The sequence below is a fragment of the Mesocricetus auratus genome, unplaced genomic scaffold (genome assembly GCF_017639785.1).
Source record: "Mesocricetus auratus isolate SY011 unplaced genomic scaffold, BCM_Maur_2.0 Super-Scaffold_4256, whole genome shotgun sequence".
NCBI lineage: Eukaryota > Metazoa > Chordata > Mammalia > Rodentia > Cricetidae > Mesocricetus > Mesocricetus auratus.
The window spans coordinates 90,357,352-90,376,265 of NW_024429182.1; the positions used below are offsets into that span (position 1 = coordinate 90,357,352).

At 40.2% G+C, this 18,914-nt stretch overlaps 1 protein-coding gene across 1 annotated transcript; it reads left to right on the forward strand.

The window, feature by feature from the left end:
• The first annotated feature begins 10,058 nt into the window (after positions 1 to 10,058).
• On the forward strand, positions 10,059 to 11,009 carry LOC101824623 (olfactory receptor 10A6-like). Its single transcript, XM_005075708.2, has one exon. It carries the CDS (start codon positions 10,059 to 10,061, stop codon positions 11,007 to 11,009), a length of 951 nt encoding a protein of 316 aa, XP_005075765.1.
• Positions 11,010 to 18,914: the final 7,905 nt, after the last annotated feature.

Genomic DNA, 18,914 nt, shown 5'->3' on the forward strand with positions numbered 1-18,914 from the left:
CACCCACTCACCCCCCCACAGTCACATACAGACACACTTGCATTCACAGGCTCGTATGTGCACATACACATGAAAACAAATACTTAGCTCTATTTTTTTGGTAACAGCTGTATCTGCTTCCTATTGCTTTCTTAAATACTCTATGCATCCTTTATTTTTTTCATTCTTTTCATCATCTACTGTTGAAATTACTGCAATGTGCAATCTCTTTGGGTCAACACCCATCTTTTCTCTTGACCATTTATCTGTGGTATTTGTTTGGAGAAAGGGCCCACATGTTCCCTGTCAGCAGGAATGAGTCAGGATATACAGAAACATTCCCCACAAAACTCTCCACTCTGGGTTGAGTCAGACAAGTTTCATGATTCCAATCTGCATTCAATTAAGTGCTCAGATGATATGCACACACTTTGAAGCTTGAAACTTTCTGCTCTGTGATACAAGATTACATTTTCAGACTGAAGATGAGGCATTTCCTCCTCTGCTCTCCTGTTGTTAGAACACTGGATCTCACAGAACAAAAGGTCTCACTCAGGCTTTTCTAAAAACACAGTAGAGTTGAGTGATCTGTGGTCATTCATCATCCATCCTCACTTTCTCTCTTTTGTCAAAACAGGCACAGGGAAAGCTTTATTGCCATTTCCCCATGCAGTTGTTCTTGCTGGAGCAAAAAGACCGTAGCTTTTGTACTTCAGGGCATGATATTGCAATGGCTTAGTATGCATGGGATGCAGGAGTAGAATGCTCTGATGGCATACTCATAGGGACTTCCCAGACATGAGAGTTAAACTGACACAAGTTGGATTTCAGGGGTAAGAATAAAGGAATAGAAAACACAGCCAGTCATTCACACACTGGTATGGACTGGCAATGGCAATTTCTGAAGAAGCAAGTGAGTTATGTGGGACACTTACAGAATGAATGATTTTTAGCAGGATGTTTGTGGAATCCTCACAGTGTCAGTGTCTCATGCTAGAGGACAAGGATGCTGCGTATTTCCCATGAAGACTCCATCTCCTGATTTAAGGGTCAACAGAAAGGTGATCTTGTACCTACTGTCTTTTCAGGGCCTTTAATCTCAGTATTCTACATGTGAGAGAAAAGCTTATTTTATCCCTTCTGAGAATTGCCCAGACTAATAGTCAAACATCTGTATTTGTGCCGTACCCTGAAGATGTGGATGTGGTAGATCTATTGTGGGCTCTAGTAATGCACTCCTCTACATGCCCTCTGGGTTTCTGATGCTGACAACAGAGGAATAACACTTTGAGAACCCATTTGGATCTTGTCTTGATCTCAGTTGACTATGATCCATTTCTTCTGGCCTCCCTCCAACCACTTTCTTTGACCTCACTGAATCTTTCCTATGTCATAAATTATACCTTGGTTTTAAAATATGAAGCTTAGATTCTAGTTTCTCATTCATTTTTTGTGACATTTCCAAGAGGACAGATTTCTATCTCTCTCCTTTTTGTTTGTTGTATATTTTTTTCAGATGGATTTTCTTTCTGTAGCCCAGGATGACCTAAGACTTGGGATTCTTCTGCCTCTAGAATGCTGGAATTGCAGGTGTGTTCCTTCATGCCCTTTTCATTAAAAATATTCAGACTTTATTTTATGACTCACAAAGCTTTTTGTAATTTATCACAAAAGAAATTCTAGCAGGAAACACATTAAATAAATAAATAGAAACCACTTCTCAAAAGTCTCTGCACTATTATCTCCACTGCCATTCTTAAGAATGGTTCCTTCTAAGCTCATCCATTAACGTTGCCTCTGACATTTCATGTGCTCTAAAAACACTGGTATGTATACATGTTAATTGTTTTGAAATAAAATTAGGGTAAGTATTCAATCCTATGCTTAATTTTTGCTTTTTGTTCTATGAGTTTAGTTTTTCTTTTTTGAGTTTTGAGTTGGTACATATTCATGGAATAGTGCTTCCATATAATCCTAAGATTTTTGGAATGTACAGAGATCACCACATTCCACACAGTATATGTATTTAAATCTTTGTATGTAGGTAAGTTAAGAAAGGGCTGAGCAAGATATCAGAGAAACATCGCCCTTTACAATAGCCAAAAACAACATAAAACACCTTGGGGTAATGCTAACCAAACAAATGAAAGACCTGTATCACAAGAACTTTGAGTCTTTAAAGAAAGAAATTAAAGAAGACACCAGAAAATGGACAGATCTCCCATGCTCTTGGATAAGTAAGATCAACATAGTAAAAATGACTGTCTTACCGAAAGCAATATACAGATTTAATGCAATCCCCATTAAAATCTCAGCACAATTCTTCACAGACCTTGAAAGAATAATTCTCAACTTTATATGGAAAAACAAAAGACCCAGGATAGTCAAAACAACCTTGTTCAACAAGGCACCATCCCTGACTTCAAGATGTATTAGAGAGCTATAGTCCTGAAAAAAGCTTGGTATTGGCACAAAAATACACAGATAGACCAATGGAATTGGATTGAATACCCTGACATTAACCCATACATGTATGAACACTTGATCTTTGACAAAGAATCTAAAACTATACAATGGAAAAAAGAAAGCATCTTCAACAAACGGTGCTGGCATAACTGGAGGCTGACATGTAGAAGACTGCAGATAGATCCATGTCTATCACTATGCAGAAAACTTAAGTCCAAATGGATCAAAGACCTCAACATACATCCAGCCACAATGAACCTCTTAGAAGAGAAAGTGGGAGGTACCCTTGAAGGAATTGGTATAAGAGACCACTTCCTGAACATAACTCCAGTAGCACAGACACTAAGATTGAAAATTAATAAATGGAACCTCCTGAAACTGAGAAGCTTCTGTAAGGCAAAGGACATTGTCAGCAAGACAAAAATGCATCCCACAGATTGGGAAAAGATATTCACTAGCCCCACATCTGACAGAAAGCTGGTCTCTAAAATTCACAAAGAACTCAAGAAGCAAGTCCCCAAAACACCAAAGGTACAGAACTAAATAGAGAATTCTCAGTAGAGGAGTCTAAAATGGCTAAGAGACATTTAAGAAAGTGCTCAACATCCCTAGCCATCCGGGAAATACAAATCAAAACAACTCTGCGATACCCTCTTACTCCTGTCAGATTGGCTAAAATCAAAAACACCAATGACAGCTTATGCTGGAGAGAATGTGGAGCAAGGGGAACACTCCTCCACTGCTGGTGGGAGTGCCAACTCATACAGCCACTTTGGAAATCAGTATGGAGATTCCTCAGGAAAATGGGTATCAGCCTAACACAAGACCCAGCAAGTCCACTTTTAGGCATATACCCAAAAGATGCATATTCATACAACAAGGATGTCTGTTCCACGGTATTCATAGCGGCATTATTTGTAATAGCCAGAACCTGGAAGCAACCTAGATGCCCCTCAATTGAAGAAAGAATAGAGAAAATGTGGTACATTTACACAATGGAGTACTATTCAGCAGAAAAAATGGAATCTTGAAATTTGCAGGCAAATGGATGGCATTAGAAGAAACCATCCTGAGTGAGGCAACCCTATCACAAAAAGAGAAACATGGTATATACTCACTCATTTATGGATTTTATACATGAATCAGGTGAGTGCCAGCATGCAATCCCATTGCCAGGGTCTGGGAAACAGAACCTTCCTCCAGCAACTGATGAAAGCAGAGGCAGATACCCACAGCTAAACACTGAACTGAACTCCTGGAATCCAGTGTCAGAAAGGGAGAACTGATGAGCAAAGGAGTTAAGACTGGGCTGGTTTAACCCACAGAAATAGTTGACCTAAACAAGGGGGAGCTCTTGGACCCCAGATTGATGACTATGTAGAAAGCATGGGACTGACCCAGACCCCCTGAATGTGGTATGTGGGTAATCAGTGAGGTGGCCTAGGTAATCTATAGGGCCTTGGGTAGTATTTATCCCTGGCATACAAATAGACTTTGAGTGCCCATCCCACAATGAGGGAATGCTCTCTCAGCCTGGACTCTTGAAGGAGGGCCTAGACCCTACCCTGGATTGTGGGGACACCAGACCTTGAGCAGAAACCCACTTCCCCTTCGGCCTGGGAGCAGGCAGATGTGAGATAATGTTTACTGAAAACAATTCAGTGCTATAAAGCTCTTGATAGGGCTCAGATAAGGGCTCGCTCACTAAAACACCATGACTTTGACACCCCCTATGGCTAGATGCTTCTTCCTGTTCCCCTGCTGTGTCTCCCGATTCTGGGGCCGGAGATTAACCCACCAGCCAGGAGGGTGAGAAGTCTGGAGAGAATTGTATGTAGATGGATGGCAGAAGTCTTTAAAAAGGGAAGCGTTTTTTCGTGGAGACTTCTCTCCTAAGTGGACTTGGGGTCTCCTCCTAAGCTGACTTGGGAAGCATAAAGTTTTCTTAAAGCAACCGACTGGTCTCTGTGTCATCTATCCGACCACCTCGCTACATTCTCGGATGCAGGCTGCACAGCAGGTGCGACACTGGATGAAATGACAGACTCTGAAAATCCACCATGGAGGGCCTCACCTTCCCTGGGGATCGGAGTGGAGATTGGGTGGGGGGCTGGGAGGCCTTGTGGGGAGGGATTGGGAGGAGGGGAGGGAGAGGGAGCTGGGATTGATATGTGAAACAAGCTTGTTTCTACTTAATAAAAAAAAGGAAGAAAAAAAAGAATAGCTCCAATGGGTTCTGAGGACATAGTAGGGTTCAAAAGGTTTCGGAAGTAGGCAGATAGAAACCCAAGTGGAGCCTGCGTTGATAAGATAAAGATAAGAAACTGAGGAAGTGGCAGAGATCCTGGGCATAACAGGCTTAAGGGGGGAGTTATGGAGTTGAGTTCAGGTACAGCGGCAGAAGGGGAAGAGCAGGATCAGAGGCAGAATGGGTGGGTGGCTGGATTGTGGGTCCATAGGAGCAAATAGGATGATTAGCATATGGCAGTGGAATAGTGTGCTGATGTTTGGTTTATGATCTAATAAATGAAGCTTGCCTGAAGATCAGAGTGCAAAGCTAGCCACAGTCATAGAGACCAGGAAGTGATAGTGCACTACTTTAATCCCAGCAGCTATACTAGTTAGCCACAGAGGGCTGGCAGTGGTGGTACGCAGTTTTAAATCCAGTACTCAGGAGACAGAGGCAGACAGAGCTCTGCTAGTTCAAGGTTACCCTGAGCTACACAAAATTGATACAGTTTAGAAGAGGAACAGATTTCACACAAAGGTGACCTCAGCACTTGGGATCCCATGCCTTTAATCCCAGCACTAGGGACTAATAAAGGAGGAGGAGACAGGAACTGAGGGAAGTCTGAGGTTTGGTGGAGACTGATATAGTCTGAAGAGCAGTGCAGTCTGTAGATGCAATCTGAAGACATGCTAGTCCTTTAAATTTGAGATAGAGGTAAGAGCTAGTGGCTGGCTATTTTGATTTTCTGATCTTCAGCTTTAATCCCAATATCTGTCTTTGGTTTTTGTTATTCATGCTACAGTATAAATTACTGCAACAGTACAGTCTGAGTTGAACAGTCAGGAGTTCCCTGCCAGTGGGTCCTATCTGATGACAGATTAGTAGGGGCCACCTCCATCACAGTTTTAACTGTTCATCTCATTGTAGGGTCCAGGTGAGGAAATTTTACCCATTTCTCAGTCTTATTTCTGCTATAAGACTGAGATTTCTTAATATATATTTCTTAATATGTATTTCTTCATATAGTCATATAGTTCTACAGTATCAATTCCCTTAAATAAATGTATAGACTGGCATCTTATCCACTGCCAGGAATATCATTCATTAGTCTGCTGTGTGGCTGGCATTGGACAGATGGTGCCATTTGCATATGAAATCAGATGAGTAGTCATGCTCTATCCTCAAAATGGAGCCAAATGCTGCTTGTAAAATGAAATATTGATAAAAACTCATAGGGATAAAGGTCTCTAACAGTAAGGTGCAGTCTGAGAATCCATTTTTTATACAGTATGGAGCAATTTAGAGCAGATTAACTTTATCTAAACAGACATTCTGGGGTAGGAATAATGAAAGTCTATGTTTGTCTACTTCCTGTCCCTGAGGCACGTAACTGCTGTGTTCTTTGATGTGTCATCCCACTATAGTGATCGATTTATGAGTGTGTGTGTGTGTGTGTGTGTGTGTGTGTGTGTGTTTGTGTGTCCTTGGAGTGGTCCATTTCACACTTGACACATATCAGAAAGAACTCATCTCTGTTATACCCAGTCTCATTGATGTAGGATGGGAAGGCTTTCTTGGAAAGAAAACTCCTCTCCAAAATCAGATGTGAGAAGCAGAAAAGTAGAACCTTGGTGTACATTCCCTGACTTCTGGCAAGGACCCACTCTATGTTCTCCTTCAGAGTTGTGTATGGCGTTCCACTGCTCTAGCATGGTCAGAATCTTGAGTTCCTGGTTGGTATACATCCTATGAGATTAATAATAGTATTTTCCTTTTTACAGAGAAAGTGGCAGAAGCAGAGAAATTCAGCTCAAAGCCAGACAAGTCAATCAAGCATTCATGTCTGAGTTCAATTGTAACGATATATTTTTTCTTAGAGCATGTCAGTTATTCCATTATCTTCTAGAATGGGTGAAAGTTCTGGTTGTGGGGACATACAGGCTTCCTACACAGAGTCTTATATCCACCTGTCTTGCTTCCCACCATTGTGTAGACTGTGTGTTATGTCCAACCAAATCTTCTCTCTTCACCCACCCCCCTTCCATGTTATGCCTCTTCATTTAGCCTCTGATTATCAATTCCTATTGGGAGATGTCATGGTGAAGTCAAGTCTCCTATATAAGAGTTGTTCCCCATGGACTTTTGAAGAGTAAGTACTAAGCTTATTATTTTGAGCATTTTCCCCTGAGAGACTAATCTATAATCTCTTGAGTCACAATATCAAATATGGGAAGATCTATATACAGTGATTCCAGGTTTTTCAGGGAGAGATTCACTAAAGCATATGACCCCATGCTATGTAATGCTATAAAACAGTATTGAGTCACTAAATCATATTATGAGTAAGTGACTTTTGATCAGTGTTAAAATGGCTGATAAAGTGGTATGAAAATCCTAGAGACAGTCATGAAGGAAGAAACCACAGCCTCTACTCTGTTGCTGTGTATGTTAGTGGATTTCCTTCACAATTCTTGTCACTGATGGCTGGAGATGCTGTGGAAGAGACACCTTCGTGCTCAGGGGTCTCTGGGTGTGCCTGAGTAATCTCAATCAAGAGACGTTTTGGCTTGATGCCTGCTAATTCATTCTCTCTTTCTTCCTTCTCCTTCCTTTCTTCCTTCCTTCCTTCCTTCCTTCCTTCCTTCCTTCCTTCCTTCCTTCCTTCCTTCCTTCCTTCCTTTCTTTCTTTCTTTCTTTCTTTCTTTCTTTCTTTCTTTCTTTCTTTCTTTCTTTCTTTCTTTCGAGGAGAGCAGACAATGATTTCAAGAATAAGTGCTTCATATTTATTAACCATCAAATCCTAGAAGGTTCTCACTGGTGTACTAGGTCAGTGAGTCCAACTCTTACCTTTCTTCATGTACAAGGTTAAGCTTAAAGAAAAGAGAGCTTGCCTATTACTACCTGTTAGGGTTATTTAGAACAATGTAAAAGTGTTCCAAAAATAGGGAAAACATTTATGGTCAGCTCATCTTAACTCTCATGATAGTTCTTTTGATTTTAGTTTTTAAAGAGTTTGTTTTAAATTTTCTCATAGTAATTTCACAGACTTATAAAGAACAGAGTCACATGTCAGTACTTGTAAAAATTGTGTAATGATCACATCAGGTCAGTGTTTATGTCACATCAGACATTTATCTTTCCTTTTATTTTCAAGGACATTCCAAATCTTTGTTAGCTATATTGAAATGCACAATGAATTGTCTGCTATAGTATTCCTACTATGTTACTAAAGACAGTATTTTTCTATTATACATTGTTAGTTGGTCCAATGAAGCTTTTAAAAATGAAATTATATTTTAAAAACTCATAACCAATCACTTTTATACATTTAGAACTGAGTATACATGAATTTTGAAATTTCTCAGAATCTATATTACATGTTGTAGGAGGTGTGTGTGTGTGTGTGTGTGTGTGTGTGTGTGTGTGTGTGTGCTTGCATGCATGTGGAAGCTAGAGCTCGATGCTATGTGTTCCTGAGGAGCTTGTTTTTGACACAAGGTCTACTAGTGAGTCTTGAGGCTTGCTGATGGGCCAGTGAGTCCCAGGGAACTTCCTGTATCTACTTGCTCAGAATTAGAATTAGAAATGTACACCACAATGCCAGACATTTTGTGTGGATTCCAGTGATTGAATCTCGAGTCCTCATGCTTGCAGAGCAAGCACATTACCAATGGTGCTATCACACCAGCCATAGCACCAATTTTAGGAGATTTTTTTCTGACAGTCAAAATATGTGTAAGTATTGTCTTGAATCGGTGGCCAAAGATCAATTTAAGAATAAACAAACTTGCCTTCTACTCTTTACCAATGTCCTACAGATCTACACTGAAGGTCATGTTATATATCTTCAAATGACTGTGCCTCTCTGTGTCCATCTCCCTTGGACATCTTCCTATGTGTTTCAGAACATCATGCAGAGAGCAGAAGACTCCATTCTAAGCCTGTAGCACCGTCTCAGGACCTTCTGAGTTGAGCACATCAGTCTTCATTCATCCTTCTGTCTGTCTTCTCTCACCCTCATGATCCTTCTACCATGACAACCTGTGGTTATTATTGCTCTCTTTTCTTGCCATCTATACACAAAGGGGTCCTCTCATTTAATTTCCCAAGCCATATCTTACTACTTCTCATTTTTCCCACTCTGTTATCACAGTTTTCCCTTTCTTTTAGCCACTCTTCATTAAAGATAGTGCCTAAATTTTCTCAACTTCTTTTATTCTAGAAATATGGTCTTAATGACCCTTATGCTCCATGGTCTGTTGTAGGCATTGCACATATATGCAAGAAGCCAAAAAAATCATTGTTCTCTATTGTTGTGTTCTTGCATGGGGTAGGATTTTTATATATGAAAGTAATATGTCAGTTTTCAATAAGAGGAAACAGAGGCAGAGAAAAGAGATAGATCCCTGAGGTATGTCAGAGATATTTTTTATGTGCCATTCTTGTAGAGACTCATGACTGTTTTATGTAGTGGCCTTAACTCTTGCTGAATTTTAGAAGTTAACAGAACAGTTGTGACTGTGGGGTGCCTGGAAAATGGTAACTTTCATCAGGGCTTTCTTAGTAATTACTTAATGATTTCATGAACTTTCTCATGCAGAGAAAGTTAGGTAGTGAGACAAGAATTAAGGAGGTGTAGAGTAGAGAATGGAAACTTTCAGGTAAAAGTTTCATAATGACCCCCAGATGGAGTTTTCCTTTTGTTCTCATAATCACAAGGAGGCACCCAAGCATTTAGTCCTAAAAAAAATCACACTTACGTAAATTCTAAGAGAGTTGACCACTTCCATTCTAGGCTGAAACTAGTAAGCTTGAAACTCATTCAAACATGTTAGTGTCACCTAATATAGATAAATTTAATTTACAACCCTTCTATGAGTGTCTGTGGAATGTTGACCACGGTCTGTCAAAACTACTCTAATTTTTAATGTAGTGAATATCTCAAACAAATGTGAATAACACTGTTATAATTGAATGATTAATCTATCTTTTCTACATGCTATCTTTCATATTTAATACAGCTAAGTAAAAGATGTATCTCTAACAATATAACGAGGCCAGAAATAGAATTATAAATTATTTGTGTTTACTTTAGGGCTATGTTTTAATTCACAGTATATAGTGTACAATCTTCAAAAGAATTTGATAGTGTTTTATGATTTTAAGACTAGATTGCTAAGCCAGAATCTTTGTTTTCTCCTTTTATGTATAAAAGACTCATTAATTCAAGTATTTAGCCACTCTCTAGAGTTGAAATGAGTAATTGTGTGAAGACAGTCTTCTGTAACTCTCTGTCAGAATTCCTCAGGTGAATGGAAACTTGAGCCGGAACTTTAATTTTATTTTTACAAACTATGTTTCTAAAATGACCCAGTGTTTCACTATGGCAATGAGGGGGCAGAATGACAGCTTTGTGGCTGAGTTCATCCTTCTGGGATTTTCTAACTATCCTGAACTACAAGGGCGAATATTTGGGGCTTTCTTGGTTATTTATCTGGTGACTTTGATGGGAAATGCCCTCATTATGTCCGTCATCTTCCTGGACCAGAGCCTGCACATCCCCATGTACCTGTTCCTGCAGAACTTGTCAGTAGTGGAAACTGGATTCAGCACAGCTGTTATGCCTGAAATGCTGGTGGTTCTGAACACTGAGAAAGCGACCATTTCCTTTGGGGGCTGTTTTGCACAGATGTATTTCATTCTTCTCTTTGGTGGGACTGAGTGTTTTCTCCTGGGGGCAATGGCTTATGACCGATTTGCTGCAATCTGCCATCCTCTGTCCTACCCGGTAATTATGAGCAAAAGAATTTTTATGAAGTTAGTGATGTGTTCATGGCTCTCAGGAACCATGATGACTACTCTACAGACCATATGGGTGTTTAGTTTTCCCTACTGTGGCTCCAATGAAATTAATCACATCTCCTGTGAAACTCCAGCAGTGCTGGAGCTTGCATGTGCTGACATTTTTTTCTTTGAAATCTATGCCTTCACAGGTACCATTCTGATCATTTTGACTCCCTTCCTGTTGATTCTCATGTCTTACATCAGAATTCTCTTTGCCATCCTAAAGATGCCGTCCACTACAGGGAGGCAGAAGGCCTTTTCCACGTGTGCTTCTCATCTCACGTCTGTGACACTTTTCTACGGTACAGCTAGTATGACCTATTTGCAGCCCAAATCCAGGTACTCACCAGATACCAAGAAACTGATGTCACTGGCTTACTCTCTGCTTACCCCTCTACTGAATCCACTTATCTACAGTCTGAGAAACAAGGAGATGAAAAGGGCTGTGATGAAATTATGGGAAAGAAAAGTGGTTTTCAACACAACCTGAATTGCCGAGGAGTCATGTGATATTCAGATAGATCATAATTAAACTGTGTATGCATTAAGATGAAAACATTAAATTTCTTGGTGGGAATATGTTTAATCCTTTCTTTCTAAAACAACCCTTTATCTTTAAGATTATTTTTTGATTATTTTTGGTCCGATAAGATACAGGTTTTTTTTTCCAATTTATTTGTACCTGTTGAGGTTTGCTATGTTGCCAAGAATGTGGTCAATTTTAGAGAAGGTCCCATGTGGCGCTGAGAAGAAGGTATATTTTCTTGTGTTTGAGGGAATGTTCTATAGATGTCTGTTAAACCTAATTGGGTCGTAAGTTCTGTTAGTTCCTTTGTTTCTTTGTTGAGTTTCTGTCAGGTGGTCCTGTCTAGTGGTGAGAGTGGGGTGTTGCAACCTCCCACTATAACTGTGTGAGGTCTTTTGTGCGACTTGACTTTTAGTAATGTTTCTTTACAAATGTGGGTGCCCTTGTATTTGGTGCATAGATGCTCAGAACTGAGACTTCATCCTGATGGATTTTTTTCCTGTGATGAATATGAAATGACCTACCTCATCTCTTTTGACTGATTTTAGTTTGAAGTCTAATTTGTTCGATACTAGGATAGCTACACCAGCTTATTTCTTGGATCCATTTGATTGGAAAATTTTATCCAAACTCTTTACTCGAGGTAATGTCTGTCTTTGAAGTGGAGGTGTGTTTCTTGTATGCAGCAGAAGGATGGATTCTGTCTTCATATCCATTCTGTTAGCCTGTGTCTTTTTATAGGCAAATTAAGACCATTAATATTGAGGGAAATTAAGGACCATTGAGCGTTAATTCTTGTTTGTTTTTGATTTGTTGTTGGTCATGTAATTGTGGATTTACCCCCCTTTTTCTTTTGTCTTTTGGTAAAGTTGGATTATTGCCTATGTTTTTGTGAGTGTAGTTACCTTCCTTAGATTGAAGTTTTCCTTCTAGTACTTTCTTTAGGGCTGGATTTGTAGATATGTATTGTTTAAATCTGATTTTGTCATGGAATATCTTGTTTTCTCCATCTATAGTGATTGAAAGTTTTGCTGGGTATAGTAGTCTGGGCTGGCATCCGTGGTCTCTTAGTGTTGGTAGAACATCTATCCAGGACCTTCTATCTTTCAGAGTTGCCATGGAGAAATCAGATGTGATTCTGATAGTTTTGCCTTTGTATGTTACTTGACCTTTTTCCTTTCTTTCTTTATTTTGTATATTTGGGGTTTTTACTATTATGTGGCAAAGGGACTTTTGTGGTGTTCTGTAGGCTTCTTGTACTTTATTGGCATGTCTTTTTTTTAAGTTGGGAAAGTTTTCTTCTATAATTTTGTTGAATATGTTTTCTGTGCCTTTTAGCTGGGTTCGTCACCTTCTTCTATACATATTATTCTTAGATTTGGCTTTTTCACTGTGTCCCATATTTCCTGCATACTTTGTGTTAGGGATTTGTTGGACTTGAGATTTTCTTCGGTCGATGAATCTATTTCTCTTAGTGAATCTTCAATTCCTGATATTCTCTCTTCTAACTCCTGTATTCTGTTGGTTATGCTTGAATCTGTAGTTCCATATCATTTACTCACCTTTTCTAGTTCCATCATTCCTTCAGACTGTTTTTTTTATTGTCTCTATTTCAGCTTTCAAACCATGCACTGTTTGAATCATTTCTTGTAATTTTTGGTTTGTCTTTTCTTCCATTTCTTTTAAAGATTTTCTCATTTCTTCCTTTAGGGTTTCTATCATCTTCACGATGTTGGTTTTTAGGTCATCTTCTTCTCTTTCATCTATGTTGTGATGTTCAGATCTTGCTGCTGTAGTGTCCCTAGACTCTGGTGGCAACATATTGTTTTTTCTGTCATTGAATTTGTTCTTGTATTGTCGTCTTCCCATTCCTTCTTTCAGTGGGTACAGATGGGGTCTCTTACTTTCCTGGTGAGTACAGGTCCAAGGTTCTTTTCCAGTGGGTGCAAACAGGTCCAGATCACTGATGGCCCTCTTGGAGGGTGAAGATGGGTCTCTGACACTCCCTCTCCCAGTGGGTGGGAGCTCTGCTCTCTGCCCTCTGCCCTTTGCCCTCTACACTCTGACCTCTACACTCTGCCTTCTGCTTGAGTGGGGGAGGGCTTAGGCAGGCTTTCTCAGCAGGCTCCTTGTAGCAAGGTCCTGTGGGGGCCAGTTGAGCTTGCTCTGCCCTCTTCCCTTTGCCCTGGCTAGGGAAGGGTGTAGGCAGGCTCTCTCAGAAGGCTCCTGGTAGCTCCTTCCTTGGAGACAAGTCGAGCTTGCTGCAGTTCCCAGTCCAGGAGATCTCAGAGAGGGTGAGCAGAAGTGGGGACCAGGAAGGGTCCTGAAGCTCACCTCTGCCCTCTGCCCTGAGGGGGGAAGGGAGTAGGCAGGCTCTCTCAGCAGGCTCCTGGTAGCAAAGTCCTGGGGGGGAGCAAGTCGAGTTTGCTGCAGTTCCCAGACCAGGAGATCCTGGAGACAGCTATTTTTTATTTTTTTAATATTTTTTTGTAATTTAGTCTGAAAATTTATTATAAAATCTTAATTCTTTATTTCTAAAATAATTATTTAATTTTTAAAAATTCTTCATTCCATATTTTAAAACATAATCAGGTCATCACTCTCTTTAAACCTGTAGTCTATTGTTTTCAAGAACTACATATTTCCATAACACATGACATAACAGTTTATTGATGTATTTCTGTACTGTTAATATATACAGGTAATTTTAGGGTGTTGCTATTAAGACAATACCTCAATAAACATGTTGTTCCAAATGTTCATGTGTTTGGTGATCTTACTATTTATTCTATGGCAGATTCCTGAAATGACAACTGATGGAATGAGGCCTGCTATAGTTATATATTTTATCAGTCATTGTGAGGTATTATATACTTGTAATCTGAGCACCTGGAAAGTCATGGCAGGAAGCTATGGAGTTCAAGGCCAGCTTACTCTCTTCATAAGTTTGAGGGCAGCTTGTATTTCATAGTGAAACTTTGTCTCAATAAATCCAGAGCATTCTCTGCTCTGTGCTTGTGGTTGAGGATGCGAATTTTGGCTTCCTGCTGTCCTGACTGTGGTTTACTGCTATGCTTACTTGCCATGATGGACTCTTATCCCTCTGTATCTGTAAGCTCAAATAAACTCTACTATAAGTTGCCTTGATCATTGTGTTTTATCATAGGCACATAAAGTAGCCAATATAGAAGTTGGTACCAGAGAGTAGGGTGTTGCTATGAAGAACTTGACCAGATTGCTTTTTGAAGGAATGTAGAAGACTTTGGAACTTTGGGCTAGAAATGTGGCTGAATTCTGCTGTAAGCAGAGTTTAAAGGGCCATCTCGTGGGACCAACAACTTATGACTGATATGCTTGAATTTGTTATCCTCTGTCCTACCAGGTGATTGATTATGAACTAAAGGGTCTTTGTGAAACTGGCTATGTCCTCATGGATCTCGGGTACCATGATGACTACTGTGCAGACCACATGGGTGTTTAGTTTCCCCTACTGTGGACACAGGGAAATTAACCATCTCTTCTGTGAGACTCCTCCAGTGCTGGGGCTTGTGTGTGCAGACACATTCCTGTTTGAAGTCTATGCCTTCACAGGCACATTTTGATTGTTGTGGTCCCCTTCCTGTTGTGTGATATTTTTGATTACATTCTCACAATAAAGTTTGCTTTGAATCAGAGGGCAGACCTATCTACTAGTTGATCAAAATTAATCATACAGATTTTGGAGTACTTAGGACAGATAGAGAGACAGGAAGTGATAAGGTAGGGTTTAGAGAGAATTTCTGCCCTTTTTGATGGAGATAGGAGGTCACTGGCCACTTCTGTCCCTTTTTTGATCAATCAGGTTCTTACTCCAATAGCTGATTTCTATGTGTGCCTCTCATCCCACATCTGTCACCCTCTTATGGCACAGCTTCTGTGACTTATTTGCAGTCCAAATCCAGGTCCTCAACAGACACCAGGAAATTGATGTCATTGGATTATTCTCTGCTTACCCTTCTGCTGAATCCACTTATTTACAGCATGAGAAAGAAGGCTATGAAAAGGACTGTGATGAAATCATGGGAAAGAATAGTGGCTTTACATACCATCTGAGTTGCTGAGAAGCCATGTGGTATTTGGAAATTACCCAAAGAAACTCTACCTTAGATTAGTAGATTATGGAAAGGAATCTGTATCTTAATACTCAGTCATTTGTTTTCAGGAAATATGTACATTTTTCTTTTTGCTTAGTAGATTTCAAAAGGAAGCAAAGACTTTTTTTTTGAATTCTTTTTTTTTTCGTTAGTTTTTTTTTTTAATTTTAAATAGCTTGTTTTACATGTCAATCCCAGTTCCCTCTCCCTCCCCTCCTCCCGCACTCCCCTTCCACCCTCCCTCCCACCCTATTGCCACATACTTCCACATAGGGGATGTCTAGAGTCTATCATTTTACTCTTGGTAGGGTCAAGGCATTCCCCTAAGAGTCCAGGCTGAGAGAGCATCTCTCTTTGTGCTATAGGCACATGAAGACAGATTGTATACCAGGAATAGACACTGATCCACAGCTCAGAGCCCCATAGGTTGTCCAGGCCTTCTCACTGACACTCACATTTGGGGGGTCCAGATCAGTCCCATTCTGGCCTCCCCACTGTCGGTCTGGGGTCTAAGAGCACTCCCCTGTTCAGATCAGCTGTCTCTGCTGGTTTTGCCAGCCCATTCTTTGCCAATTTGCTCATCATTCCTCTCTCTCTGTCACTGGGTTCCTTGGGTTCAGTTCAGTGCTTAGATGTGTGTTTGCCTCTGCTTCCATCAGTCCCAGGATGAAGGCTCCCGGATAGTTATAGACATCAAGTTCATTATCAGGAATGGGCATTCGAGGTGGTCCTTCCACTATTGCTTAGCTTGCCAATTGATGTTATACCTTTAGATCACTCGAGGTCACTCTGGTGCCTGATCTGTCTTCGATCCTATGATTCCCTCTTCCCCCTATTCTACCCCCACCCCCTCAACTTCCTGTTCCCCCATGACCAACTCCCTTCCTCTTTACCCCCTCTATTCTTCCCAGGTCCCACTACCCCCCCTCGCCCTGTTCCCCATCCATTCAGAGGATCTTGTCTCCATCCTCTTCTCTTGGGTACTATGTATATATGCATATCTTTTAGGTTCTTTCCTGTTTCCCAGACTCTCTATCTGTGGAAGTGCAGACTGGCACTATCCTGATCCATATCTAAAATCCATATATGAGTGAGTACATACCATGTTTGTCTTTTTGCGACTGGGTTACCTCACTCAGGATGGTTTCTTCCAGTGCTATCCATTTCCCTGCGAATTTCAAGATTCCATTGTTTTTTTCTGCTGAGTAATACTCCATTGTGTAAATGTACCACATTTTCTCTATCCACTCTTCAGTTGAGGGGCATCTAGGTTGCTTCCAGGTTCTGGCTATTACAAACAATGCTGCTATGAACATAGTGGAGCAGATGCCCTTGTTGTATGAACCTGCCTCATTTGGATAAATGCCTAAGAGTGGAATTGCTGGGTCTAGTGGTAGATTAATTCCCATTTTCCTGAGGAATCTCCATACTGATTTCCAAAGAGGCTGTATGAGTTGGCATTCCCACCAGCAGTGGAGGAGTGTTCCTCTCTCTCCACATCCCCTCCAGCATAAATTGTCTTCGGTGTTTTTGATTCTAGCCATTCTGACAGGAGTAAGATGGTATCTCAGAGTTGTTTTGATTTGCATTTCCCTGATGGCTAAGGATGTTGAGCACTTTCTTAAGTGTCTCTTGGCCATTTTAGCCTCCTCTACTGAGAATTCTCTATTTAGCTCTGTACCCCACCTTTCAAGTGGATCCTTTGGTGTTTTGGAGACTTGTTTCTTGAGTTCTTTGTAAATTTTGGAGATTAGCCCTCTGTCAGATGTAGGGTTAGTGAATATCTTTTCCCATTCTGTGGCCTGCCTTTTTGTCTTTTTGATTGTGTCCTTTGCCTTACAGAAGCTTTTTAGTTTCAGAAGGTCCCATTTGTTAATTGTTGATCTCAGTGCCTGTGCCACTGGTGTTATGTTTAGGAAGTGGTCTCCTGTACCAACTCGTTGAAGAGTATCTCCCACTTTCTCTTCTAAAAGTTTCAGTGTGGCTGGATGTATGTTGAGATCTTTGATCCATTTGGACTTAAGTTTTGTACAAGGCGATAAACATGGATCTATCTGCAGTCTTCTGCATACCAGTACCCAGTTATGCCAGCACCATTTGTTGAAGATGCTTTCTTTTTTCCACTGTACAGTTTTAGCTTCTTTGTCAAAAATCAGGTGTTCATAGGTGTGTGGGTTAAAATTAGGGCTTTCGATTCGGTTCCATTGGTCTACCTGCCTATTTTTGTGCCAATACCAAGCTGTTTTCAGGACTATAGCTCTATAATAGAGCTTGAAGTCAGGTATGGTGATGCCTCCTGAAGTTCCTTTATTGTATAGGGATGTTTTGGCTATCCTGGGCCTTTTGTTTTTCCATATAAAGTTGATTAATGTTCTTTCCAGGTCCTTGAAGAATTGTGATGGAATTTTGATAGGGATTGCATTGAATCTATAGACTGCTTTTGGCAAGATTGCCATTTTTATTATGTTGATCCTACCAATCCAAGAGCATGGGAGATCTTTCCATTTTCTGGTATCTTCTTTGATTTCTTTCTTCAAAGACACAAAGTTCTTGATATACAGGTCTTTCACTTCCTTGGTTAACATTATCCCCAGATATTTGATGCTGTTTTTGGCTATTGTAAAAGGTGATGTTTCTCTGATTTCTTTCTCAGTCACTTCATCATCTGTATATAATAGGGCCACTGATTTTTTTGAGTTTACCTTGTATCCTGCCACATTGCTGAAGGTGTTTATCAGCTCTAGGAGTGACCTTGCGGAGTTTTTTGGGTCACTTATGTAAACTATCATATCATCTGCAAATAATGAAAGTTTGACTTCTTCTTTTCCTATTTGTATCCCCTTTATCTCCTTTTGTTGTCTTATTGCTGTAGCTAGAACTTCAAGTACAATATTGAAGAGATATGGAGAGAGTGGACAGCCTTGTCTTGTTCCTGATTTTAGAGGAATTGCTTTGAGTTTCTCTCCATTTAGTTTGATGTTAGCTGTTGGTTTACTGTATATTGCTTTTATTATATTCAGGTACGTTCCTGTTATCCCTGATCTCTCTAGGACCTTTATCATGAAGGGGTGCTGGATTTTGTCAAAGGCTTTTTCAGCATCTAGCGAGATGATCATGTGGTTTTTCTTTCGCAGATTGTTAATATGGTGGATTACATTGATAGATTTTCTAATGTTGAACCATCCCTGCATTCCTGGAATGAAGCCTACTTGATCATGGTGGATGATTTTTCTGATGTGTTCTTGAATCCGGTTTGCAAGTATTTTATTGAGTATTTTTGCATCAATGTTCATGAGGGAAATTGGTCTATAGTTCTCTTTCTTAGTTGTGTCTTTGTGTGGCTTGGGTATCAAGGTAATTGTAGCCTCGTAGAAAGAGTTTGGCAGTGAGCCTCCTGCTTCTATAGTGTGGAATACTTTGACGAGTATTGGAATGAGCTCTTCTTTGAATTTCTGGTAGAATTCTGCACTGAAGCCATCTGGGCCTGGGCTTTTTTTGTTTGGGAGACTTTTGATGACTGCTTCTATTTCATTAGGGGTTATAGGTCTGTTTAGATTATTTATCTGTTCTTGATTTAGTTTTGGCAAGTGATATCTATCCAAGAAATTGTCCATTTCCTTTAAATTTTCAAATTTTGTGGAGTACAGATTTTCAAAGTATGCCCTGATGATTCTCTTGATTTCCTCAGAGTCCGTTGTTATGTCCCCTTTCTCATCCCTGATTTTGTTAATTAGCA